General features: G+C 38.9%; 2 protein-coding genes across 9 annotated transcripts; one reads left to right on the top strand and one right to left on the bottom strand.

Annotated features, from left to right (window-relative positions):
• Window positions 1–404: 404 nt before the first annotated feature.
• LOC121511582 lies at window positions 405–9,873 on the bottom strand. Of its 7 annotated transcripts, none has more exons than XM_041790345.1 (7): window positions 9,798–9,873; window positions 7,229–7,463; window positions 6,561–6,755; window positions 6,126–6,295; window positions 5,394–5,543; window positions 3,222–3,394; window positions 405–2,610 (listed from the first exon to the last, which is right to left on the bottom strand). In XM_041790345.1, the coding sequence occupies exons 2-7, from the start codon at window positions 7,412–7,414 to the stop codon at window positions 2,159–2,161; spliced, it is 1,326 nt and encodes a 441-aa protein (XP_041646279.1). In that variant the 5' UTR covers window positions 7,415–7,463; window positions 9,798–9,873; the 3' UTR covers window positions 405–2,158. The 7 variants fall into 7 exon arrangements, with proteins under 7 accessions (XP_041646279.1, XP_041646280.1, XP_041646284.1 ...); XM_041790346.1 differs by having other exon boundaries at window positions 9,747–9,856; XM_041790350.1 differs by lacking the exon at window positions 9,798–9,873 and adding an exon at window positions 9,085–9,215 and having other exon boundaries at window positions 6,126–6,292.
• Window positions 9,874–18,615: 8,742 nt separating this feature from the next.
• Window positions 18,616–26,934, top strand: thumpd2 (THUMP domain containing 2). Of its 2 annotated transcripts, XM_041788974.1 has the most exons (11): window positions 18,616–18,862; window positions 20,121–20,259; window positions 20,433–21,137; window positions 21,282–21,400; window positions 21,747–21,824; window positions 22,014–22,066; window positions 22,212–22,299; window positions 22,609–22,680; window positions 23,186–23,300; window positions 25,124–25,244; window positions 25,485–26,934. In XM_041788974.1, exons 1-11 carry the CDS (start codon window positions 18,752–18,754, stop codon window positions 25,831–25,833), a joined length of 1,950 nt encoding a protein of 649 aa, XP_041644908.1. In that variant the 5' UTR covers window positions 18,616–18,751; the 3' UTR covers window positions 25,834–26,934. The 2 variants fall into 2 exon arrangements, with proteins under 2 accessions (XP_041644908.1, XP_041644907.1); XM_041788973.1 differs by having other exon boundaries at window positions 20,433–21,400.
• The last annotated feature ends 241 nt before the right edge of the window (window positions 26,935–27,175 follow it).

Below are 27,175 nucleotides of genomic sequence, written 5' to 3'. Positions count from 1 at the left end.
CCAAAGCTTTTTTTTTTAATCCCCTAAATCTATTTAATTTTTTAAGCTCTGCTCTGCAGTTTGCAAAATACTTAATGAAACAAGCAAATCTAGACTGTACTACAATGAATATTTCAAGGGAATTTTCTCAAACATCTTCATGGAAAGTTTCAGGTATTATGAGGGGACTTCGAGAAATTTTTCCAAATAATTTTAGACATTTTCAGAAACTTTCTTTTTTGTTTGTTGCAAAGTTGAAGAGTTTTTGTGACATGTTGAAGCCACCAAAAATGCAACTCAGTTGGACCTAAAAAGTAAGGTGATTTCTTTCTAACAAGGTTCTCATATTGCTTTCAGTGCCTGCTCTTTAAACCAGAAACTGTTGAAGAAACATGAGAAGAAAAAGACAAATTCTTCCAATTTTATTTATTGTGCTGTTTGGTATCTGTGTTTTACATGACTGTTTTTATGTGTGTATAAAACCAGTCAGCGTTACATTACACTGTATAATAAAGTCCCACCAGACTGATAGCTAGAGGGAGAAAAGGAAAAATGGAGATGGTGGAAGAGAATAAAAGAGCGGGAGAGTAATAACACCAATCAGACAGCATTAGCAGAGCAGAGAGCAGTAATTGAAGCTGTGAAGTGTGACTCATTGATAGCTAGCGAGACCTGACACACAAACACAAAGAAGAAAAAAAAACACTCAACCACTTGTTCCACTCTCCATCTTTCTCCCTGTGCTGCCATTATTATTAGCACTTATTTTCAAAGTAACTCACACACCTTCCTTTTTACAGAGCCACACACACATATGATTTCTCCACCATTTTCAACAACACTCAGAAATAGCTTAATTCTTTACATCTCCACATAATCCTACTCAATCTATTAAAAATATACACAAACACTTCCTAATTCTTCCTCACACACCCACACAAAACTCCAAACACACACACTCCTTCCCTAGCTTGGCATTAACACAGCACTGCCAGCTCCACCACACAAGAGCTTCTTTCTGTGCCGCCCGCCCACCTGCTGCACCACACACCATCATACAGAGAGAGAGAGCGAGAGAACGAGAGAGAGAGAGCATTTTCAACCTCTGCCGAGAGAAACACTTAATGGAAAGTACCATGTTTCCTGTGAACGTCACTCAAAGTGTCCTCTATTTTCACCATACATTTCCTTTCACATACATGGGAGGCTGATGGTCTTTACAGGTTGGAAGAGAGGTAGATGTGCTTGTAAAGCCACATCTGAGTGATTTAAGTCCATTTTCAGCCAAGTCCAGGACTTTGATGGTTAAAAAAAACAGAAAACAGAGTCCTGCCTTTAACACAGTTAGACAGCCGTTGTGAAGGTGTTCAATATGTTACTGTTTCTCACAGAAACGGCACAGAAATCAGCAGCACAGAAATCTCTGTTACAGTAGCAATCAGTAACCATGGAAACCTGTTTGCCACGGCTATGCTGTTTCAGAACTGTAACTACTTCATCTTTAAAAGTCAGAATAAAGACTACTGGACAGTTCAAAAATAAATGTGTGCATCATGAGGAGTAGAGTCCTTAACTGCCCCCAGAAATGGACGTCTGTCTGACTATATGTAGTAATAAACATCATGGAAAAATGAAAATTCTCCTGTACTGCCTTATATTGTCTTGTCACTCTTTCAATGCGATAATTTATCATATTTTTATTGGATTTATTTCAGTGTTTCTTTTATTTTAATGATAAATTAAGTGCAAAGACATCATCCATCCATCCATCCATCTTCTTCTGCTTATCTGATGTCAGATTCTGGTGGCAGTAGGCAATGTAAGTCAACCCAGACATGCCTCTCCCCAGCAGCGGGATTCCGAGGCACTCCCAGGCCACATGGGATACAAACACCCTCCACTGAGTTCTGGGTCTGCCTCTGGGTCCCCTCCCAGTTAGATGTGCCCGGAAGTCCTCCACAGGGAGGCAACCCTGATACTGAGTCTATCCACTGTCCTCCACTATCTAATAAAGGCACAAAAAGGCCCAAAAGTAAATCTTAAAAAAGAATTAAGCATTGCCAAGAAATCAGAATAAATGGCCATTCAACGTCAATCAAGCCATTATTCAAGCATTCTCAATAAATGCTGTTGCTTATATCTTTTCAAAATAATGACACATATAATTGCAGCTGTCTGATCATGTGCTTGTTGTACTGTGAAGACTGTGACCAAGGCTCTCATCAGGTTGTGTCTCCACAATACTCAGCTTCAACCTCTCATCTCTCAGCTCCCCCAGTTCCTCTTGTCTTCCTCTCACTTCCTTTTTTGTTTCTTTACCATCTCTGCCCCCACCTTCTCTTCGTTCTTCACTCATGCCCTCTGCCTGGTCTTTGAGTTGCGTATCATGACACTGTTTTATCCCGTTTCTTACATCGGTCTTGTTTTGACATCTTGGTTCAGTCCTTAGTGTCCTCAGGTTGTTCCTAGCCTTCAGGAAGTAGTCCTCCAATTCTGCCACGGGTCCCTTATCAGAAAACAGACAGTCCAAGTATGCCTGGGCGTACTGATCTGTGCTGATCAGGTCCAGGTTAATGGAGGTGAACCCAGCTGCAGAGGTGTCATCAGGCCCAGAAACTCCCCTTCTTCTCTCTGGTTACATTAAAATACTAAGTTCAGTTAAATGTCTTGAATAAAACTGGACTTTTACTTCTGCATCAGGTCTACACCATAGCTATGCCTTAGTGGTTTACTTATATGCTGGTGCATGTGTGAAGCTCTGCAATACTCCTACTCACTGCTTGTTTGTGTACAGGAAACCATGGTGACTGAAACCAAGTACATTACATTGGAGCTAATATATACTGAGCTGCAGATGAGAGGAGATGTCGGAGGAGAAGATGGGGAGTGTTTGGCATTAGGTTCAGTCACTAAGAGATCTGGATGAAGAAATGCACTTTTGATATTTTCTAATGTTTGCATGTAGATTTGGTCAATCAGTTTTTCACCTGCAGCTATCTATCTCACACCAGAACACACACATTGTGCCTTTAAACATTACTCAGAGACTAGCAGTCAACTGGTGCAACCCAGCAGGCCAATCACATTTTTGTGGAGGTGCACATCAGGCTGTGTAAACTCTAACTATAGAACTATGCAAAACTGCAGCATATGCTGCAGCGTAGATCTGATGCAGAAGTATAAATCTGGCTTGAGAAAGTCACCAGTAGTTTTGTGATTTTTTTCAAATCCAACTTCTGTACCTGTCTCTGTCTCCATGGCAGAAAGAGATATGGTCACACTCTTTCCAATCTCTCTGTCTGTCACCGTGAGTCCTGTCATGGATCCTTCCTCTGGCATCTCACTGGACGGTTCATCTGATGCCAACAGACCCCCTCGACATTTCATGACACAGAGTGTATTTGACTTAAAGCGCCTGTGATGAAATGAGAGGAAGGTTACAGGAAGGCAGGAAGTGGAAGTAAATTAGCTCACTGTATCCCTTTTTTCCCAGTCTGACTCATCCCAGTGTAGATGTGTCTCCATACTGTATATAACAGTTCAACACTCAACCTCTCTCTTGAAAGAACTTTATAGATGCACTCAGTAACTTTAAGATTTTGACTTTTACTCGGGTATGAGATGTTTCGGAGTGACAGTGAGCGAAAATGCATTGATGAAACAGTCCAGTCTGCTTACATAATGTCTACAGCTATTACCTTGCTGAAAATATTTACAGCACGCTGAAAGATTGAGGCTAGACTGTACAGGCAGTTTTGATGGTTTATTGTGCCGTATTTCACAGACTGGAGAGTGTAGCTCAATGTTGACAGCTCTGTGCAGCTCTGTTTTATTAGGCTTCTGCTTTCTCTGAAGGGTTGTGTTTGCTGTCTAAAAAACATTGAATAAAAAGCATGTACTCATTATAGGATTGTATGCTATGCAGTGCAGTAACTTTCCCTGCTGTGTAAGTTGTCCTTCTAGAGTCTGCAGCTGTAAATGAAGTGTTTCTGGTACTTTGAATGTCTTTTGCAATTTCATTAGTTGCTTGCAATTCAACCGTAAATTTAAAAGGATGGAGCATTAGCCTCCTGGGAGTGAAGCCAAAATATTACGAGATCCCCCTGCTGGAAGGCTTCAAGACAGTCTGAGTGTAGACCATTCATCTCTGGCGGTCACGCTGATAGTAGGGGTGGGAATCACTACTGGCACCACGATACCATATTATCACAATACTTGGGTCACGATTTGATATTATTGTGATTTTAAACATTTTGTGATACAGTGAGTACTGCAATAAAATATAGTGCGATATATTTTGATCTATACCAATTTTTCAACTGTTAAGCTGATTACACATTAGTCCTGCCCTCATGTTTGTTGTCTTTCCACAGTATTTTATTTTCATGCACTTCTTGCAAACCTCATGTGTCATGTCCATCGCATTTATGCTCTGCTTGCATTCCTAATGTCCTTCCCTTGTGCTGCCATGTTGGTTGTACTATCCTTCTCCTGCTGTATATAGCTAAGGTATGACTGTCACCTCTGTTGACCTCAAAAAATTGACTTTATTTTTCCATTAGCTATTAATTTGAAAAAAAATTTATAGTTGGTAGAGAAGACAATATGATATATCACCAGACAAAATATCGCAATATTATGCTGTATCGATTTTTTCTCCCACCCCTGGCTAACAGATGTTCATATTTAAAAAGAAATGCTAAAACTTTCAAAATAAAACCGGATTAAACTTCCACTTAGGGCTAGGGTAAAGGTTTAGATACAGTTATGATACCAAAACTTCAAAGTTAAAAACCTGATCTGCAAAGCCTAATTACAAACATACATAGAAACATTCTAATGTAGCAAACGTACCTTACAGTGCTCCATTGGCCCTGTTGGCTGCATAAGCTACACAGTTTACCAAGCTATGTAGCTCGTGGGGCTCAGGCTAAACTCACTAATCAGCTATGTATCTATATTATCTACATAGCTAAGTAATCTTTAGCTAAAGCTCACACTGCAAAAGCTAACTTAGCTATAGATAACATTGCTACATAGCTAACATATCTATGTAGCTCATGTAGCTACATAGTTAAAGCTAAGCTCACAAAGCAGCTATGTAAGCTATGTATCTACATAGTTAAATAAGCTTTAGCCACGTTTGTTAAAGCTCACGTTGCTTAAGCTAACTTAGCTATAGAAAGAAGCACTATGTATTTAACTTACACATCTAACACAGCTAATTAGCTAAAGCTAAGGTCACAAAGCAGCTATGTAAGCTACTCAGGTACATCATCACCTTAGCTATTTTATCAGTGTAGCTACTTTAGCTTTGGCAACATTTGCTAAAGCTCAAGCTGCTGACGCTAACATACTGAGTGGTGATAATCCCAGTACACTGTATTGTTTGACTGATGTAACTACTGTGCTACCTGTATGCAGGTATAATTTGTGTGAGGTCTTCATTGTATTGCTCCAGTGCTGCCCTTGCAGAGAGAGGCTCAGTTTGACCCTCAAGAACTGCGAGGTGAAGCAACATCTGGGTGTGAAATGCTGCTCCACTGGCCCAGTGCCTCAGAGACCTGGAGGAAAAAGACAATAGAAAAAATGAGCAAACTCTTCTTTTTGCATTCTCATCTTCATGTTACTTCAGTGCATGCTAAGGTTGTCAACATTGTTGAAATGTCACTTTTTTTCAGCACCACATGATTTGAATGATATCCCGGTCATCCCAAAGGACAAGCAAAAACTCATAGGATATATTTTTTGTACAAATCTTGTGTAGTTTGCATACTATAGTGCAGTGGTTCTCAACTGGTAGGTCAGGACCCAAAAGTGGGTCGCAAGCCCTTTCAGTGGGTCGCGGATGTGTGCCTGGGAAAAAAATGGCACCAAATTGTCAATGAGACTCCATAAAACATGCATGTTTTGTCCTATTTCATTGTTTTTGTTACAATTTTTGGACTGTCTTAGGCCCAAGCGCTACTATTTTTTTAATTAAATACATCACATTGACCAAACAAATTTCCTAAGATTTGGGTCACAAGGAGCTGAGGAGTTGATAGTGGGTCCTGTGACTCAACCAGTTGAGAACCACTGCTATAGTGTATACTTTCAACCCTTCCTGTTTCTTTTCTGTATGATACTCCCCCATGTTCTCGAACCTGGAGTCGCAGTCTCCCCCTAGCAGACACTTCTTCAGCTGGGTGAGAGTGAAGCTGATCTGGGCCTCCAATCTGACGAAGTCCTGGATCAGCTTGCTTTTGTCATTCAGGTTAATCCTAGAGCGCTTCAGGTACTCCTCCATCACTTCCTGCAGCTCCCACACTCTCTGCTGGCAGTACAAATTCATCAATATTACTGAAGACTGACTTTTATTTACAGATTTTTTTAAACAAAGTTGTGTCTGATCATCAAGAAGTGATTCTTTCAGTATTTTTATGTAAACCTCTGTTAAACTCTATTATGAATTAGCTTTTGTACTCTCAGACTCATGAAATTAAAATCTTTTTGAAGTGTTCAGCAAACTAAAAATAATTTCATATCACCAAAAGCCACTGTCTTTTTAAACCTTTTCATATTTTCTACCCTGGCTGTACCTGGGATGATGATGATCCTGCTGACTTCTCTTTCACACCAGATGACTGTTTTGTGGATGAGTAGGCCATATCCATCACCATTGTAACCACTAATCCCACCAGGCCAGCCACACGTGGCTCTTCTGAGAAGGTTGACAGTCTGCCTATCAAATCCCTCAGATATGTGGGTGCCCTGTTCCCAATGTTGCTCTGCAGCTGGATAAGAGGGGGGAAAGTGTTAATGGCATGCTAACCTCTTCTTTAGCATCTTTCTCAATAAAAATAAAAATGCTTGCTGAGTACATTGCTCTCCCATCTTTTTAAGAGGAAGTGTTTTGCCATCATTATATTGATCTTCTGGGCCGCTGTATTGATTTGTAACATCTTTATAATCCTCAATAGAACATGATTTTTAATACAGAGTGCTGCATCATTTTGCACAGTTGCTCTTTGTTAACTGTCTCAAGGCAACAACATCTTTCTTTGCTCTTGTGTTTATCTCCATCTGCACTTCATGGCGGGATGGTTTTAAAGGTGAAATCAATAAGCAGTTTAACCACACAGCCTGTTCAGCAGAAAGAAATACCCTAATGTTTTATAGTCAAGTATTTGCCTCTTCAGTGTTTTCTTTTCTGCAGCATCATCATCACTCAGATATAATACTGCAACATTATTTTTCAATTTTTCACCTGTTGCAATTGTTCCTGGAGGCGGGCCCGGGAATCAGAGCTCTCGCTGGGATTGGCTAAAAGAAGAGGGTGGACGACACTAAGGTGAGGCACAGCACCGCCTTCAAACATGGCTTTGAAGAGGAGAGAACCAACTGCATCTTTCATCTGGGAAAGCTCCTCTTCTGAAGAAAACAGCTGACCCATGGTACTTTAATATGTGTTGGAAGTTTATTTTTCTAAATCATGGAAGCATCTGTAAAAGAACAGAAAAGGTTAAAAATGCTACACTGTGAAACAGCAGGTGTAAAAATAAGGTAACATAAAGTTTACACAGTAGTAAAAGTTAATTCAGAAAGTATTCTGGCCTTCTACAATTTTTTTTTACTTATTTTATGTTGCGGCCTGATGCTACAATTGTTAAAATTTGTTTTTGCTCTAATCTACACTCAGTAACCCACCGTGTCAAAGTGAAACAGAGTTTAAAGAAAATCATTAAAAATAAGAAACTGAAATTTCAGATTAATATAAGTTTTCAGACCCTTTACAACAACACCTGAAATTCTGCTTAGCTTCCTCCCATTTCTCTGGATCTTTGCTGAGATGTTTCTACACCTTGACTGGAGCTCACCTGTGATAAATTAAATTGTTTGGACATGATTTGGAAAGGCACACACCTCTTTATAGAAGGCCTCACAGCTGACAGTTAATACCAAGTCAAGCCATGAGGTCAAAGGAAATCCCTGCAGAGCTGAGCTGAGTCAAGATTGTTGCAAGGCACAGATCTGGGGAAGGCAACAAAAAAGTTCTGCTGCACTGAAAGTTACAAAGAGCACAGTGGCCTCCATAACTCTCAGATGGAAGAAGTTTGGCACAACTAGGACTATTCCAAGAACTGGTCACCTGGCAAAACTGAGCAATTGGGAGTGAAGAGCCTTAGCGAGGAAGGTGACCAAGAACCTGATGGTCACTCTGACTGAGCTCCAGAGATCCTGTAGGGATGGGGCAAAGTTTTAGAAGGACAACCATTGCTGCATACCCACTGAGTGGCCAAATGGGCTTTCATGTATTTTGCATGACGACAGTCAGCTGTGAGGCCTTCTATAGAGAGGCCAGTAGAAAAATCTTAGCAAGGATTGAGTGAAATGGAAGGCATTTGACCTAAATTTTAAGTGTTTTGCAAAGGGTCTGAATAATTATGTCAATGTGATATTTCAGTTTATAAATTAATTTGCAAAACACTCTAAAATTCTCACTTTGTCGAGATGGGTTACTGAGTGTAGATAAATGAGAACTAAAAAAAAAAAAATAACTGTAGCATCAGGCTGCAACATAAAAACACGGAAAAAAGGTGAAGGGGGACTGAATGCTTTCTGAATGCACTGTAGTGTTTGTATGTCTCACACTCTCAGCAGAGCCAGATTATACTCTTCTTTTCTATTCGTCTTGTTGCCGAGCAACCAGAGCAGTTGGCAGAAAGAAAGATGCACTCTTAAGTTACATCTTGGACTTGTAGTGTTCTTCACAATTAAGTTAACAACATATGTTAAAACCTATGAAAACAACGAAGATGGATGGTCCAGGACACCTCTGAGAGAAAGAACGGTAAATTTCCATCAAGAAAACCCCAAAAAGGTGATAAAGAAGACCTCAGGCTCAACTACAACTCCTGGCTAGCTTAAAAGCTAACAACAACTGCCAGTAACTGCCATGGAACACTGCCTGATTAACAGGAGACTACTGAATGCTACCTAATGAGGTAGCATGGGACAGCGCCTACGAACGCAGCGGCCTGGCACTCCATCACTGGCGTGCCCACAGAGTTTACATCTTTCCTGATGGAGATTATCCGGAGAACGGGGCGCTCGGAGACTCACAGGAGGAGGACGTGGAGCAGCACAACACCTACAGCCGGTGGAGAGGAGGCAGCGACGGCATTGTGCGAGAAGGCGAAAGCGGGGCAAACAAGCCGGGCTGCAGGCTAGGCTAAGAGCACCCCACACAAACCTGCCCTACCAAGCATCTTTCTCCCGGATGCCCGCTTCCTTGCCAGCAGGATGTGAGGCTGCGGATTTCACTAAGACCACTGAGTTTGCTGCTACAGAGGAGACTGCCAAACGTAATTTTGTTGCATCTTTACAATGCAATGACAATAAACAACCATCTATCTTTCTATCTATTGAGAGATCATTCAGATCGTTAGTTCACTTACTAGATCTAGCTTTTTAAGTATCATGTTTTCAAGCACAGACATCCACATTTTATTAAAGGGCTTAAGGCTGTTTAAGTTGAGACGATGTTAAATATGGCATTGACTGTGTTGAAACAAATGGCCTTTTTCCACACATTTTAACCCTTATTTTTACACATTTCTCATAGATAAACTTCTTTTAAAAACAGTGTGTTTCAGTGGGTCTATGCACCTAAAACAATGTCATTAGTCCGACAGCCTACTTTAAATACAACTTCACAGCTCGAGACATAAGCCATATTAACAGTACATTAACATCTATTGTATGACGTTATATTTTCCAAATACCTCCAAAATAACGCATTAACATTTCCTAGTGATACTCCAGCATCTTCTAACCTCTCTTTTGCTGCAGTGATGTTTTGGGGAGCCGGTGTTGTTTCTCCTCACTCCTCTGTTGCCTCACCTCCCAAACGTCAACGAGATTACTCAAGACAACACCAGACAGGGCTGTTCGTCAGCGGTGAGCCCACATCGCCTCCTACCTGCAAGGATAAAGTAATGCATATAATGTGAATGGCTTGAAATGGAGAGTTTGTCAAGTCCTCAATGTCAAAGATGCCAGACTGTTTGTATCTAATCTCCATGCCAGAATGTTTTTTTTTCTTAAAACATGAAGAATTAATCTTCAGAGAAAATTCATTTAGCCCTCTTTTTCTTAAGTGCCATCTTTAAGTGAGTGATAGTGAGATTAAACTAATCCTCCATGTGCCCGGGGGACTCCCTGGAACACGCCAGGGGTCCTTGGGAATGAAAATAATAGGTACAAACTCTTTATGGCTGTGTTAAACATTGAAAAAATAGGCCAAGGGCTTTCAGCTTTTTTATTTAGCTAAATGGAGCAGTGGCCTTGCTAGTGGCGTGATGTTGACTTTTTTTACTTGATAAAATGTGGGGCAAGGGGATTTGGGATTTTGTGTAGTGTGAGAGATGTTCTTTTATAACTGGGACAAGGGCTTGAGCTCTCAAGCCTCAGAGTTGTGTGTTGTAATACAGCTGTAGTAAAATTAAATGCATCACAATGTCTAGTGAGATTTTTTGTAGAATTGACTGGGTCTTCATGTAGAAATCATCTCATAGCTATTCAGATTTGACTTCCAAGACCCTTGATTACATAGGTCACTTGTTATTACATTAAAATGGCATATGCAGCTTGTGTTCTCATTATTTGATGTTAGTTTTCATGCTAAGTGTTTTATCTATACATAGACATTCTGTATGTGCTCTTCTTTGGTGAAAAATTGACTTCTGTTTTCCACTCAAGTGTTGCAGTCTTTTTCATTCACAATACATCTCATTGGTGAATAGTTTTTTTTTCTTTGCTCCTGCTGATTTTCACACCCTCTTGTACAGACAAACTAACAATCATCAAATCTGATGAGTATGCATCGTTGTAACTCATTGAGAAATTCTTTCAGGACTCTCCCATTCAGCCCTTAAGCTTGTTATTGGTATACTTGTACCTTTCTGTTGGATTTTAAAATGGATTGAAAGCACAAATTCATGGTTTTGTTCACACTGGCATCAGCTTTGGTTTCACTCATGGTTCAAAGCTACTTTTAGAGGCTCTACAAACATTATGACTCCATCACTTGCCAGGCACTAAACAACAGACATCAAATGTTTGTACCTCTCACCAACACCAAAGAATGCTGGATTCCATCATTTGACCAGAATCCCTGTCGTTGACCTTACTAGCACAATTAAAAAAAAAAAAAAAAACCACAGTGATGTTATTGGTTAGCTTTTAGAGACAGTAAACCCTTAAGTGACATACAGCAGTTAAACACAGAACGCACAAACAGAAGTGCTGTTTGTCAACTGGCAAGGCAGGCAACTGCTTGGGCCCCCTGGCCAGTAGGGGCCCCTGAGTGTTGGAAAACTTCAAACCACAGCAGTGGTTCAAAATATGCAAAATTTCATGACAAACTTTCCGGGGGGGGGGGGGTGCTGTCTCTCTCAAGTGCTGCTGTCTCTTGCAGCACTTGTTTGCATAAAATTTTCTTGCAAAAACCCTAAATTAGGGTTGTCTAAACTTTTTCCACAAGGGGCCACATGTATAAATATATAGGGTCCACTTTCATATCCCTCACTATGAGGATATCGAAGTTAGTGAAACAAATCTAATGTATGCTTAGCGACTGGATATGCTTAAATGGCTTTTCAATGGGTGTCAAGGCAAATAACCAATTATCTTAAGGCTTTTGGGGAGGCCAATCAGGGGGCTCTAGTCAACTCAGGCAACCACTGGCTCCACCTCTGAAATACTATTGGTACTGCTATTTGCTGCTGCAATTAATCTCATTGTTATAAATCATGATATAATTGTTATTTTTGTTGCCAGTATGTTTAGCATTTACTGTATTGTCTCAAATTAGTCACAAAAAAATCAATAAGTTCTTCTTGTCAAAACTTTTGTTTGCAGAATTATGTTAGCACGGCCTTTTGTTTAAACTGAGTTGCATAAAGCAGTCAAGCACAAGCTTCATGTTCAAACTTGAGCCATATTTTATTTTATTTTTAGGATTTTTAGAAGACAATCAAAAATGGGCCATGCGCCATAGTTTGGACATCTCTGCCCTAAAGGGTAAAATTAACACAGTCCATGTCGGTAGTATTCCATGTGCACTGCACTTTTGCACTGACCAATGACAGGCTATTTCACCCACTAGATCTGTTTTTGAATTGTAGCACAGTAGAGCCTAGAACAGTTTGAGATGAGAGATCACAAGATGACAGGAGAACTACAAGCTCATACAGGAGTTCCAAGATCATGCACAACTGAGTCCATAGTTGGAAGTTTATCTTTGTATTTTTTTTTCCTTTTCCTTTCTTCTACAATGGGTGAGAGGGTTAGGAAATTAAAATATTTTCTAAAAAGCAGAAGGATGTATAGTGTCATATAAAATCCGATGGTTTTCCTCATAGAGCAACACATTTCTCTCATCCATGGAGTCGTGTTACCTTTGTAGCCCTCTGACTGACTGGTGCCCTGGGACATGTGCTACTGACAGGCTACTGATTGTGATCGTGCTGTTGATATAATGAAAATAATAATGAGCAGATGCTTTGTGCGTTTCTGTTTGGGTCTATCTACAGTATGTAAAACTTTGGCATTAGGCTCTGCTGAAGTAGTCCCAGCATGTATCTCGAGTGGAGCAGAGTGGAGTGGCACCTCTGGCACCCACCAGCTAAAGGGAGCAAATAGGGGTGCAGAGAGCATTCAGAATGGCGTGCAGACGAAGTGTGTGGATTTTAAAGGTAAGTCATTTTAGGAAAATGAAGAAGAATTATCCATTTGAAACTAAAATGGTGGTGGTGGTGGGTAGATAAAGAAAAAGACAGTTGTGAGTGGAAGAGATATGTGTTTTTTGATGTGCAATATGAGTTGTCTTAACCAGCAAAGCTGACAAATGTGACCATGGTGAGTGAGTGCTGTGGAGTCAGAGTTATTTAGCTAGTAACTTTAATCTAAACATTACCAGTCAGTTTGGTCAGGGGAGGTGTATCCATCACTTTTGCCTTTTTTTTAATGTATCAATGTATTCTGTTTGTGTATTTATAGTACAGAATAATGGTAATAAATTCTGGTTGGAGAGGCTCCATGTGAATTTTTGCCTTGGGCCCAAAAAGACCCTGATTACCACTGGGCACATAACACCCCCACCCCCACCCTCCACACACACACACACACATATGGACCAGCACACATGCACAAGCACATACTTTCTCCTCATTTCCTTTCCTCCCACTCCACTCAATACATCTTCCTCTCCCCTCACTCTGCTTCCCATCCTCCTGCACTTATTTCATCTGCTATTGTTGATTTTGATAGCTTCTGTCAGATTGCGCTGTGTATGTGCTCTGCTGCTGGGAGTCTCTCTCTCTCTCTCGTTTCTCCTCAGCCTATCTCTCTTTCTCCATGGATGTGTGGCCCTGTAAGCACACTTCACACTCTTCTGAGAGCAGTAAATATTTAAATGAGCTCACATACACAGACACACTCAGCACTCTAAAACGGGCATGGATGCACACATATACAGTGTATTGACCTGATTGCAGGCTGAAATTTTAGTGCACCATCTCCCTCTTACTTTTTACTTCTGGCTCTTTCTAAATGTCTTATTTCCATCTGAGATGGAAGAAGAGATAGAAGGATAGAAAGTAAAGAAAAGGGTAGGAAAGAAGCGAAACAAAGAAAGGGAACAGAGGATAAAGTGATGATGGAGTTGATGGAAGGGAGTAGCTGAAGCAGCATTATGGACAGCCTGGCTTTTTAAATGACATCCCTCTCCAAGCCTCACTGAATACTAATCATAATACAGACATTGTGTAATTTCACTATAATTCCACTTGAAATCCAAGTTTAATATTCAATTAGGAAATAGGTGGCTCAGGAGGGATACAGTTGACATTTACATCACTGTGAGTGTGGGTTGAAGTGTCTCCAAACAATATGTGAATGCGGGCATGCATTGATGAGAAACAGTGCAGCCAATGATGAGCTAAATGTGTGTATGTCCATCTGTTCATGTAAATAAATCCCTGTTGCTGTTTAATCCCATAAGAAAAGATCTTGTTCTGTAGTGTAGGTTTGGACCTTGTATACTGAACCATATGTTTATGTTTTTATCTTCCTAAGGTTAAAATGACATTAAATGACAACACAAACCCCATCAATAATAACAGCCAGTCAGAGATTTTTTAAAACAAATATCAGCTTCATGCACAAAAATAGGCTTGCTGTCAGGTCAGGTCAGGTATGGGGGCAGTGTGGCACTTCACTGCGTCATCCTTGGTCCTTTACTGCTCTGTCCCAGGTGGTAATGCCTAGCCCCTCCATGTTAACAGATGGGTTAAACTATGAAATCAAAATACATGTCAAATAAATTTTTCTCAAGCTTTGTTTCTGTCAATAAATGTTCCTTTATCAGGTATACATGCTGGTATTTTGAAAGATAAAAATATGATGTAACTGTTTAGTGAAATATACTGTTTCTTCAAAACACCTTGCTGTTTCAATGAAGTCTGCTCTCTGGCTGGGCTGAATGATACCTCCGATGTAAAACCTTAATATAACACTATCGGGCCAGAGTCCTTAATGCATGATGTGCCCGTGGTAGAGTGATGAGGGAGTGAAGATCATACTTATCGATCAATCAAATATAACACACATAATTTAAAAAAGAAAAATAAATGGCTCTCAAACGGGATCCAGATCTTATTGTTCACATAAAAGAGATGGCTCTTTTAACCAGCTTGTTCATGAATGGCACATAACTAGCATTTAGTTAATATTATTAAGTAAGTAAGTGGAAAGGGCGGGACATCTATACTGCAGCCCTAGCAGCCATGTCTCTGCTGTTTCTGTATCCAAGGGCACATGATCAGTGCCTGTCAAGGAGGTAGAGAGGTGCCATCCGTCTTTGTATTCTCTCAAAGCAACCTAACTAAATTATCCTGAATGATTTAATCATGTTAAATGACAAATGAGGTTATCTTGTAGTGGTTCTCTTAGAGGAAACAATTAAATGTGATATGCTAGTATATGAATATCTTTTATTATAGGAGCATTCTGTGTAATTAACCCACTGGTAATCGGCTAACATAATCATCGACATTATAACGCATAGCATGTGCACCAGAGAGTCCTCGCTCTTGATGTCTTTTTACCACAATCCTTTTTTGTTTGTTGTTTTAATTTCATATCTTAGCAAGGAGCAAGGGGCATTTATTTAATAAAGAGGAGGATAAAAAGGGAAGACTGTAGGCCACTGGCGGGCTCCAGCAGTGTGTTGTTACAAAATAAATTGCTGGCAGAGCTGCACTGACTCAAAAAATGTTTGTAATGACTTAAGCACCACTTGGTTTTCATCCGATTTTTCCCCAGGACAAACTTGTTATCTAATTCTACAAATAGAATGATGTTAAGTAAGGTGAAGTGTGTGTTTTTGAGTCTGTTTGTGTGTAAATATCTATGCTCATTTATCCTGCATGGTTTGTGATTTTACCAATACTGTGCACATTATTATATCTAAATTTATATGCTTTCATCCATGCCTAATATTTGTGAATTTATCCCTTCCACTCTTTCTTCATTCTCTGCCTTCATCCCATCATCATCATTTCTCTTTTTTTCTCTCCTCTGTTTTCGATCTGCTTTATCACCCTCCCTTAGATCATTTATGGAGTATGGAGGAGAATAAAAACAAGTTTAATGTACAGTAATACATCACTCCACGGCTGGTGTGCCAGGCTGCATCCATTTTGTGAAGCCGTTGTGTTCACTTAGCAGCAGTAGGGCTAATTATTGCAAATGGCAGCTGTTCAAAGGAGTATTAATGTCTCCTTTCTACATGGATACATCCAATATTATGGGCTGATGAAAGCAGTCAGAGGATAAACTTTAAAGAAAGTGACAAAGAAAATGGGGGACCTGAAATTTGTCTTGTAGGGTAAACGCCCCATAAATCTTGCTGTAATTTTGATGAAGGCCGTCGCTGGCTAAAGGCACTGGAATCCTAATCTAACTTGCAGCCTCATGAACATTTTGATGTACAGTGCTTAACAAATTTATTAGACCACCCTAACCTTAACCAAAGTAAGGTTTATGCCACAGCTGACCTAAATTAACAGCATTGGTAATTACCAAAATCATTTTTTATGTTTCTGCAATGGTTAATACACCAATATGTAGAAGCTCTTTAACCCAAATGACATTTTTAATGCTAAAATATAATTACTATCGTTATCCATGAATTTTCAAATTTACTGATTTACAAAAAAAAACTGAAAAAATAGTAAAGCACATTAATATTCCTTGATTAATGGGTCAAATTATAGTTATTTACTTGCATTCCTGAACAGAAAAATGAGTTTTAGTGGTTGAATGTTATGCTTGATTCATTTCTGACTTCTCAGACAAGCCCAGTGAGCCGGCTCAAATTTGGGTGAATTCAGTTTGAAATCCCTCATTCCTGTTCAAAATGGTAAAACGTGGATGGTCGTTGAGACAAATATGACAGGTGGTCTAATGAATTAGTTAAGCACTGTATGTCTGATGGGGCTTGATGTAATTATGTGACCTACAATGAACCCTATACTTACTACAGAGAAGATGTTCGAATTGTTTATTCATGCCACTTTTAACCCATTTCCACTACTGTTTCCAACCAATTTGTCACATTTGATTCCACATTAAACCCATTTTTGCCACTTTTAGCCAACTTTTTGCGAGTTTATAACCTTATTCACAACTTGCTGCCCATTTTTGCTTTTTTCTGCTTCTTTTGTCACGTTTAACCAATTTTTGCTAACTTTTTAAACCACTTTTAACATTTTTTTGCCCATTTTTGCCCCCCTTTTCTTACTTAACCCATATTTGTCACTTTTATCCCATTTTTACCTATATTAACAAATTTTTGCCCTTGTTTGTTGCTTTTAATCAATTTTTTGCTGCTTTTTTACCCGCTTTCATTTCTTTGGCTGCCCATTATAGCCCTATATTGCCACTTTTAACCCAGTTTTGCCACCTAACACCTATTTTGCAATTTTAACTGCTTTTGACCATTTTTTCCTTTTATTTTGCCATATTTGCCTCTTTTTGCTGCTTTTAACCATTTTTTGCTCCTTTTTGACCCATTGTCACTATTTTAGTTGCCTATTTTCCCCCTTTTGACACTTTTAATTCATTTTTGCCACTTGTAATCCATTTGCTTCCAACTTTTAACTTCTTTTCACCATTTTTTCCTATCTATCCATCCCATCTTGCCTTTTTAACCTATTTTTGCAACTTTTAACCAATTTTGGCTATTTCTTTTACCTTTATTTTGCAATTATGTTATATTTTTTTCCATGAGATTTTGTTAGTTCCTTCGACTTTCCTCTGTATTATCCTGTCGTTTGTGCACAACATGGCTAAGCTTTGAAGTCTAACATTACTTTCCTAATGGTTTAGTCAGTGTGCCCTTCCACATCGTTATCATTACATAAAAGGTAATTCTGTTTTTGGAAAAGATGTTTTCATTTTAAAAAGGCTATATTGTACCACACCTTAAAAAACATATTTATTTTTGTTGAACTGCTAAAAGTGGTTATTATTCAGGTTTTACATAAAATATGGTTGTCAAGGGTTGGCTTTAAAATGGACCGTGATATCCTGACCTCCATGGGCCCCATATTTGGCTCATCCCCAGAAAGCTCTCCCCTTTATCCCTCCTTATGGGTGGTCTTGAATGGATATAAATGGGACAAATAGACTAAATAAAACAACACTTGCTTACTCTCTGCACAATATTACATCAATCTGAAGTATAAAGAATGCTTGCTTGTTGTTTTCCTACCTAATCACATTGCTGCAAGCATGCAATACACTGTGTCAGGTCACGTCAGCCTGTCTATGTATAAAAGGTTTATGGACCATGGCAACAAGCAGAACACTGTTCATCATACAAAGTAAAGGCAGATTAAGTGTGTTTGGGGTCATTAAAATGTCAGTGTGAGGAAAGAAGGAGATTAAAAAATGTTGGAGCGGGGCTGGGCAGGAGGGGAGCCATAGATAAGACAAGAGTTTAGAGAGTGAAGTCTTAAGACAGATAGATGATGGTGGACCTTTCTAACTCTCCGCTTAATTAAGCTATAAACGTGAGAATTTTAAAAATACTTCAGTTTTAGCTGCAAGTGTTATCTAAAGTTTCATCACATCTTTGGAGGAACACCTGTTCTGTAGCCCACTGCCTCTGGGTATAATACTGCAGTAAAACGTGTGTATGTCTTTTGTGTGTGTGTGTGTGTGTGTGTGTGTGTGTATTTGGAAGATGAAAATAGCTCTCATTTCAATCCAAGAAGCCTATTAAAATGTATCACACGATGCAAAGTGAAGGCTTGTTGTTGTGGCCTTCATGTTGCTCTGTCAAATTTACATTATCACAATAAACATCGAACTGAATGGGAAGTCTGGACCCCTTTTGGCAAATTACTGCAATCAAATCGGGATAAATGTTAGGATTAATATGCAGATTGAGGTGATGTCCAGGTGTAAAACCACCTTTTCCTTACAGTCACATTAGTCGTTTTTCCACTGTGTAAGAGAGACCCCTGCTGGCCAAGCGTAGTGGCTGCAACCTGACGTAATTCCGTTTCCGGTGTAAACAAGCAATCCAACATGGCGGTATTTGGAGTTTGAAATATAGACATAATATACGTATATTATGTCTATGGTATGAAAGAGCATATCGAAAGCTTTTCTTATTCTAAAAAATCACATTTGTGTTTTAGACACTCTTTATATTATAATGGCTGAACAGGGCAGTGAGGAGGATTCAGTTCGCTACTTCTGCACCGCCGGTAACGGCATGGAGCGTTTTGTAATTGAAGAGGTGAAGAAGAAGCTCGCCGCTGAAAATGTAAGTGCTTCATGACAGTTAAGGAGAGTTCATGGTCAGCTCAGTGAAGTTGCAATCAAACAGTCAAAGCGACATTTTTAGTATCCCCCTGTATATTTGATAGTTGGCGCTGCCATAGCCTTCAGTCTTTGTGTAGTGTAGTTCACCATATTTTGGTTATGTCAAACGTTAGCTCTAAACCCTCGTGCGGTATCACACTTACAGTAAATGCTGCAAATATTTATAGACAGCGATTGATTAGATTAGAAACATGTCCTAAAAACGCTTACTTCTCAGATTTTTCAGTCAAATGATTAGATGTTACATTTACTGGTAACATTAATTCAAGCTATTGATATTTATCAACTATGAAATGAAATTAATCTGTACGGCATTTGACCTTCTACACGACCCTATAGTAATCACATTTTAAAAACCCTTGATGAAAGAAGAAGTCATTTATGTGTCATGAACACTACGTTGTACATATGGACACAAGAATGGAGTCATTATGGTTGCAAAACTGAAGAGCGCATTTTCAGGTTTTAGAGCATGACTTATTGATTTTAGCCTCAGTTTTCTTTTATACTGCTTTCATTACAACCAGCTTGTGTGCTTAAAGCATCCTTGTACTTAAATTGTCTCTGTGCTCCAAATTTCTGTTTGCTCTCACATCTTAAGTTAATTGCTCAAATTGTGCCCAGACTAGGGCTGGGCAGTTAATTGAAATTTAGATTAAATCGCGATATGTTGTACTGCAATTTTTATATCACAGAAGGTGCAATATTTCTTTGACCTGAAACGTGTCAAAATACCAGCTGAACACATAATTGAGGCAGTGATGTTATGCTCTAAAAATCATGAAAACAAACTATTTTAACCTTGTCTCAGACCAATACTTTAATTCAGGTTGTTGCCGCTTGCTTGTGAAACTGTCGCTCTCTGATTTTCCTGTGTGTGTGCACAGGAAAGTTTTTAAAATAATTTAATCTGCTAAAGTGAGGCACGACAGAAAAAAAAACTGGGAACCACTCTAACAATGGTTTGACATTCTGGTTGCAAGACAACCAAAATGTCGAGCCAAAGTCACTCTGTACGATGTAAATTAACTTTGACAGGTATACAGTTTCATATTTTTGTTGTAATGAGCTGAACCCCATCTGCTCTTTTGCAATGCAGGCAAGCCTATAGAATTAGATTGAATTTTGACCTTTTTACACAAACATGAAGTCTCTGAACATTTTCATGCTCTTTTTGTGTCTGTTTTGTGTGTGTCCAGGTGTGTCAGGTGCATGGTAAAGTGATGTTCACCTCCTCAGCAGGTATGGACAAACTCATTGAGCTGAAGACTGCAGAGAGACTCTTCCTTCTGTTGAAACAAGATTCACCTGTGCAGCTGCCTGCTCATACTAGTCCAGGTAAAATCCCAATGCAGTTGATACACAGACAAGTGATTGAAACACACAAGGAATATGTGGCAGATTCTAATTTGTCTGCCCTTGTTTCAGTTCTTGTGTACCTTAAAAGCCTTCAAACTTTTAACTGACCATATGTTTTATGTTTTTTTTTTTTTTTTATCTTATATTCAAAGCAAAAGCAGCCTCTGTGCTGCAGTCAAAGCTGCTAGGTGAAAGGAATCAGTGGACCGGCGCTTTAATGACATGGAACCGCCTGCAGGGGGAGCTGGTTGACAGCAGGAGGACTGTCAAGATGGCAAGCTCTGCCCTGGGAGTGACAAAGAAGAGGGGAGAGAGGAGGAGTGACGAACAGAAGCAAGAAGAGAAGTATCATGTGGAGTTGCCAAAAAGTACAGGAGAGCCGAGGGAGACGGAGAATGAGACGCTGAAGAGTGTTGAACAAAATGAAGGGCAGACACTGGAGAAGTGGAGGAGGAGAGAAAATGAACAGAAAGGAGTTGAAGAGGCAAAGGACAAAGCAAGGAAAGAAGAAGAAGACCAGAGTGGAGAAACATTTTTTGAAGCCAAGACACTGGAGAGGAAGAGAAGGAGGGATGCTGACGATGAAGAGGAGGAAAGAAGGGGAGTTACTCAGAACTGTAGTCGTGACAAGCTTGTAGAGAATGAGATAACATTTAAGAGAAGAATAATGACAGAGGGAGAAGAAGAGAACGGAGTCTTTATGTACTCAAGCAGTTGCATAAAAGATTGCAAACATAGGACATTATCAAGAGAGGACATGACCAGCATTGACCAAGAAACACAAGGACCACTCAGTGATGGTATAAGTGGCAGCAGGACTATGGAGGATGTGACAAAGGACTTAACTGTAAAAAATGGTGATTACATTACGAGAGATTTTTTCTGTGTTTTCTTAATTGTTATTATTATATCAACTTCAGCGTCTAAGGATTTTTTTTTGCCTGCTTCGATTGCTTCTTTATATCCTTCTCCTCTCTTATGTTTGCTTCCTTTTAATAAAGAGAAGACTTCTGATGGAAGAGATAAGACTTTACTGCCACATCAGCCTCCCTCTGTCCCTGTCTCTTTTAGGATCAGCTGCAAATGCACTGGATCTCTGTCCAGATATTTCAACACACAGGTAGTGGATTTTTTAACATTTAATTTCCCAGAAAAAAAAACATATATAAGTTTAAAATATATATATATATATATATATATATATATATACAAACTGTTGGTTAGATTTTTGTGTCAGTGTGATAATCTCTGTAAAGACTAACCTTGTCGACTTACATCTTTTCAATTTTTGACATCATATGGGGTGTTGAACTGTTCAGTCATATACTGGGAAACAATTGAATAGGTACTATATCTGCTGAGTTGTTAGAAACTGTCATACATATGAAATTAAGGTGTTAATCCTGCTAATATTTTTGGTTATTTTTAAAAGAAAATGTCTTGTTTTGGTATTGCATTGATCATAGGAGGTGAGCAGAATGATTGGAGTTGGTCTGAGCAGACTGATGGGCTGGAAAGCTGACCTGAAGAATCCACAGCTAGAGGTAAACACTTAAACTAGATTCATCACATATTTATCACTACCTAGACAGTGTCAAAGATAATCCTCATTTGGACATAACAGTTGTTTAATAGGAAACAGTCCCTAATGTAATAATTGTACAAGTAGTTATTCTGTTCTCTGTTGCCTGTCTTTTCAAATTAACAGCATTGTTTTTTATTTTTGTTTGCAGATAAATGTTTATTTAAGTGACAGTCACTGCCTGCTTGGGATTCCTCTAACCAGGTTTTGACAAATACTTTCTCTATATCATGCAAGTATTAATAATAACTTTGAACAGAGCCAGTCTGTATTACAATAAAAAAACTACATTTGTAAAAATATTTTTTAGTTATGGGTCCTTTGTGTTTTTTTTTTTTTTTGTCTTTAGGTTACCTCTGGCTAACCGGTGCTACATCAGAACCACAGGCCTGAGGTCTACTGTAGCCTGGGCAATGGCTTCACTGGCTCAGATTCAGGTACCCATACCCACATACTCTTTTCTGTATCCTTACTAATGAAAAATCTATTTTAATATCTCTACACTTTTCCTTATATTCAGACATCAGAAGGAACTGATGTAGAATGCAAGCAAGAGACTTCCAGTTTACCTTGTTGTAGTTTTTGACACAGGGTTTCTGTTTGTTTCTATCTGTTCCCACAAAAGCAAAGCAAGTTTAACACATTCAATGCAGCTATGTTTGTCTGCTTGCTTGAACATTTGTGACTGTGTTGTTACAGTATATTGCCCTACAGTCCCATTACCTCTATGCTGTCATGTTTTCCAGCCAGGTTTCTGTGTTGTTGACCTAATGTGTGGAGTGGGAACCATCCTGATTGAGGCAGCAAAGGAACATAAGGTAGGGAGAGAAATCTGCACAAAGCTCTTTAACATCAAGTGCAGAAAATCCTCAAGTCAGATTTTTATTTTAAACTTTTTTTTTTTTTTTTTTTGGTGATGGCCTAGCAGTTATGTCCAATCTCATGTATAGAAGCTGGCCTCCCAAGCAGGCAATGCTTGACTCTGACATGTGGCCCCTTTCCTGCATGTCATTCCCACACTCCTGGATTTCTTTAGCTATCCACAGCCTTGTTCCCTCCAAATAAAGGCAAAGCTCCCCTCAGCAAATGGGCACCTGCTTTACCAACTGAGCTAAACTGGTGCCAGTTTTGAAAAGTTTTTGAGTAAACACAACTCTTGTGCATGGTTTGCTATCTTATTTCCTGATCTCAGTGACATCAAATGATGTTTTTATTTCAGACTACAAGCAAAAATGCATACATTTTTTAACAACAGGATTTTCTACTGGATGCTTTGATCGCCACATTTATAATCTTTTCAATCATCCTCAATGGGACTTTCAGGCTGCTTTCTTCCTGGGCATGGACAATGATGATGGACAGCTGCTGAAGGCCAATGAAAACATAGAGGTTGCTGAGCTGGGAAGCAGGATACACCTGCTGAAGGCTTCATCTCTGGGTAGGAAGCATGCTCAAAATCATCAATTTCATAATAAATCCTTTTATATTTTTGAAATCTAACTTATATTTGTGAAACCTAGCTAATGTTTACTTTCAGTGACTTACAGTTTCCACTAAAGAAAAACCAAGTAGGGTTTATATAACATTAAAAGCCATGTATACTAAAGTGAATGATTAAAAGTTAAACTCCAGATTACAATATTTCGATATCACACGTGTGAAATATTCCTTTTTTCAATAAGTTAACGATCATCAGTTCTAAAAATCAAACTAACAAAACATGTAGCTTAATTTTGCTATACTTTTCTCCAATTATTACATACATGCCATTCTCAGGGGTTTGATTTAGCTTGGAGGTTTTATATGTTTTGCATATGTATATTATCCCATGCCATTTTAGACATATATGTAAAGGCTTAATGTATGTGCTTCACATATGAACAGGGTCAATTGCTCCTTAACCCACAAAAATATCACTGTTTTAAAGGTGCAGTGTGTAACATTTAGCCTTTTAGCATTTAGCTTGGTAAAAATTGAACATCATATTTATAAATAGGCCCCTTTCTAATAGGTGTTTAATCATCTGAATATATAAAAATATCATATCTTTATTAACTTAGAAAAATCATTTTATCCATACATGGGGAGGGGCCCCACCATGAACTCCATCTTGGATTTTTGCATTTTTCATGTTTCTACAGTATCACAGAAGAGACCAATTAATAATAAACAATTTTATATATATTTACGTCATTGAGCAAGAATTTAGATATACCTACTTATAATTATTATGTTCCATTTTTACCAAGTTTGCTGGGGTTAAATATTATACACTGTGCCTTTAAAGGAAAAATATAACTTTTTGGAAAACTGTACCATAACTATAGAGAGCTCAAATGAAAATATGCAAGGAAACCTTTAAACTCTTTAAAACAGCCTAAATTTGTCACAATGTTAAAGGTACAACGTCCCCTTAACCCTGGGTGACTGTCAACATAAGTCTGGTTCTGCTCGAGGTTCCTGCCTCTTAAAGAGGAGGTTTTCCTTGCTACTGTAACGTGCTAAATACTACTAGTGCTGAGCTCATGGTGATAAGCGTTGGTCTTTATAATGATACACTACATCAAGGAGTATGGCCCTCTTTGTAAAGTGTGTAGAGATAACTTTGGTTATGAATTGGTGCTATACCAACAAATGATTGATTGATTGATTGACATTGCATTAATTAAAAAGATTGATATGATTGTATCTCATTGATGTTTTGTGTTGCTTACTTGTGATGAACTATACGATTATTCTTGGGAGACATTTCTAGGCTGAGTAGAGATGCATCGCTCAGCCCCCCCACCTTCATTACTTCTTGTTTTGAATTGAGGAGTTTGTTCATTATAGTTGCACCATTATGTTGAATTCATCCATGCAACAAAAAACATGTTTTCCTGTTAGGTAAATACACTTTGTGGAGCGCAGCTTTTACTGAATAGTGTCTTAAGTTCAAAACAGGAAGTAATCAGCTGAGGTGGGCAGAGCTGAGCAGCATGTCTCTGCTTGTCATGTTTATTATTATTTTGACTGAGAGCCCCCCGTTGTCAGAATTTACATACCAGGCCTTTAAGGTACAGTACCTCAAACAAATTCAACCCTAAATCTTGAGTGATGATACTTTAAGCAAAATCCATGTCTAAAAACTGAAATCTTTATTTGGTTCTTGGTTTTCCAAAGCTGAATGTTTTGAAAACTACTGAGGTAGCGGGTGAAGCCTGCTGTCATATACTGTATTCAGTTTCCTCTTGGTTTGTTTGCCCTCCTCTATGTGTGCAGCTCTGCCCCTGCCAGGCACCAGCGTGGATGCTGTAGTATGTGACCTCCCATTTGGCAGGAAGTTTGGCACCAAAGCAAACATGGCTGCCAACCTGCCACTCATCCTCACTGAGATGGAGAGGTTGGTGCCTCTGTCTGTCTGCTTTCATTGTTTTGTTGTGAATAGTTCAGTGAATATGAAAATGTCACCATTGCATGTTTGTGTGCATTTTCATGTACTTGTGCAGATATTTAATCCCATGAGAGAAGTTTCTTGATTAAAGGTTCTAGACAGAATGGTATTTAGATAATACTATTTGTTCTACCAGTTTGAAATAAGCGTAAATAATTATGATAATGTGATTTGTGTTTTTGTGTCTAGAATTCTCCGTATTGGTGGATCCATGGTTCTCCTTCTGAGTCCTCAGTTATCCTGTCTTCTGAAAAAAATACTGGTGCAGGCAGGAAGTGGACTAACACCTAACCAGGAAACAAAACCATCAACAAGGATACAAGACTGTCCATCTCATGATCCTTCTTCCACAGAGCAACAGACTCTTCAAATCCACCAAGGGGTCAGCTCCCCATCTATCCAAGACACAGACCCTCAGTCTGGACTACAGCACAGTCTTCCATCTCATCTCACCTCCCTGAAGCACCAGGCTACTTTCAGGGTTAGCTTAGGGGTGATAGATGGACTTATCCATAAATATATCAAGATAGAAACTTGATTGGTGTTGTCCAAGGCTAAATTAGAATGAATTTGCTACTTTTCTTTGTATCTTGTTCAAGTGACGATGTGTCACAATGAGAAATGCTTTTCTTCTTTTTGTATGCCTATTTCACAAGTGATGTTTTTTTTCCATTGTTAATGTTTAATAAATTAAATACACACATACACTTTAAAACAGTGATTAAGTGTAGCATCACCCAACATTTTGAATTCTCTTGATTGTGTGATGAAAAATAATCAAGTATGGATTTTGGATCTTTATCATAGTTTATTCTAATACATTCTTGTGGTGACCATACGTTCAATGAAAAGACCAAGAGCAAGAATTATGCAGGAAAAAACTGTGAAAACTCTTAACTCCTATTGAAAAATATAAAAAGCCCCATAATGCACATACAGAACTGCAGCTGTATAGTTCCCAAAAGTTAGTTAGATAGGACTAAAAATGTGTTATAGTTGGAACTGTCAAAAACTGAATATAGAGAGCTAAAAAAAACACATTTTTTAAAAATCCTTCATGTAGGGCCTGGGGTCATCCCTTTTTTAGTCAATGGGCATGTCAGGTTGAAGACAACTGTTTTTTCTTTTCAAATAATGAGTCAGGACCTCAAAGGCCACTGTCCTGCACACATCTTGTTGGAGTCATGTCAAGGGTCCCCATTGCTCTTTTTGAGTCAGGACCCTGGTGCCCACTGTATCATTCAACTTTGAGATAGGGCTCCAGTGGCCACTTACTGATACATTGATTCATTTACTGATAAATTTTTAGACAGGACCACTTTTCTGTTTGTTTTTTATCCATGACTTTGGTGATCAGTTTTCTGCTATATTTATAAGACAGGATCCTAGTAGACGAAGGTTAGGCAACAGAACAATTTCGGATATATTAAGTCCTGCCCTCTACAGGGAAACCCTAAAGCCCTCTATTATGGCATTATTGTTTAGTCTGAAACCGACACAGCCTATAGCTTGAATCACATGTTGCCATCTGCCACTGTTAACCCTGCTTAGCCCAGTTTTTAAGAGGGCCAGACAAGGCCACAAGGGGTTTAGTGCTTTCATTCATTTTCCCGTTAGCTGTATTTCCAGTTTTTGTAGCCACCAGTACATAAGTAAAGGGCTTAATACTCAAAGCATTGAATTTATGGTGCAAATATTAATAAAATGAAATTAATAAATTAGGTTCACATTTTGTGTACGCTGTTTTCGTTTGCCCTTTATATATTTAAGAACATATGCCAAGTCTATTGTTTAATGTTCACATTTTTCCTTCCAAACCATTATTAAATTCAACAGCTCCATCTGTCCTGAGCAGACTTCATGGAAAGGATACGCCATGA

Source organism: Cheilinus undulatus, linkage group 6 (assembly GCF_018320785.1).
Source record: "Cheilinus undulatus linkage group 6, ASM1832078v1, whole genome shotgun sequence".
Lineage (NCBI taxonomy): Eukaryota > Metazoa > Chordata > Actinopteri > Labriformes > Labridae > Cheilinus > Cheilinus undulatus.
Note: the sequence above shows the minus strand (reverse complement) of the source record. Positions and strands in the feature narration are given on the sequence as shown.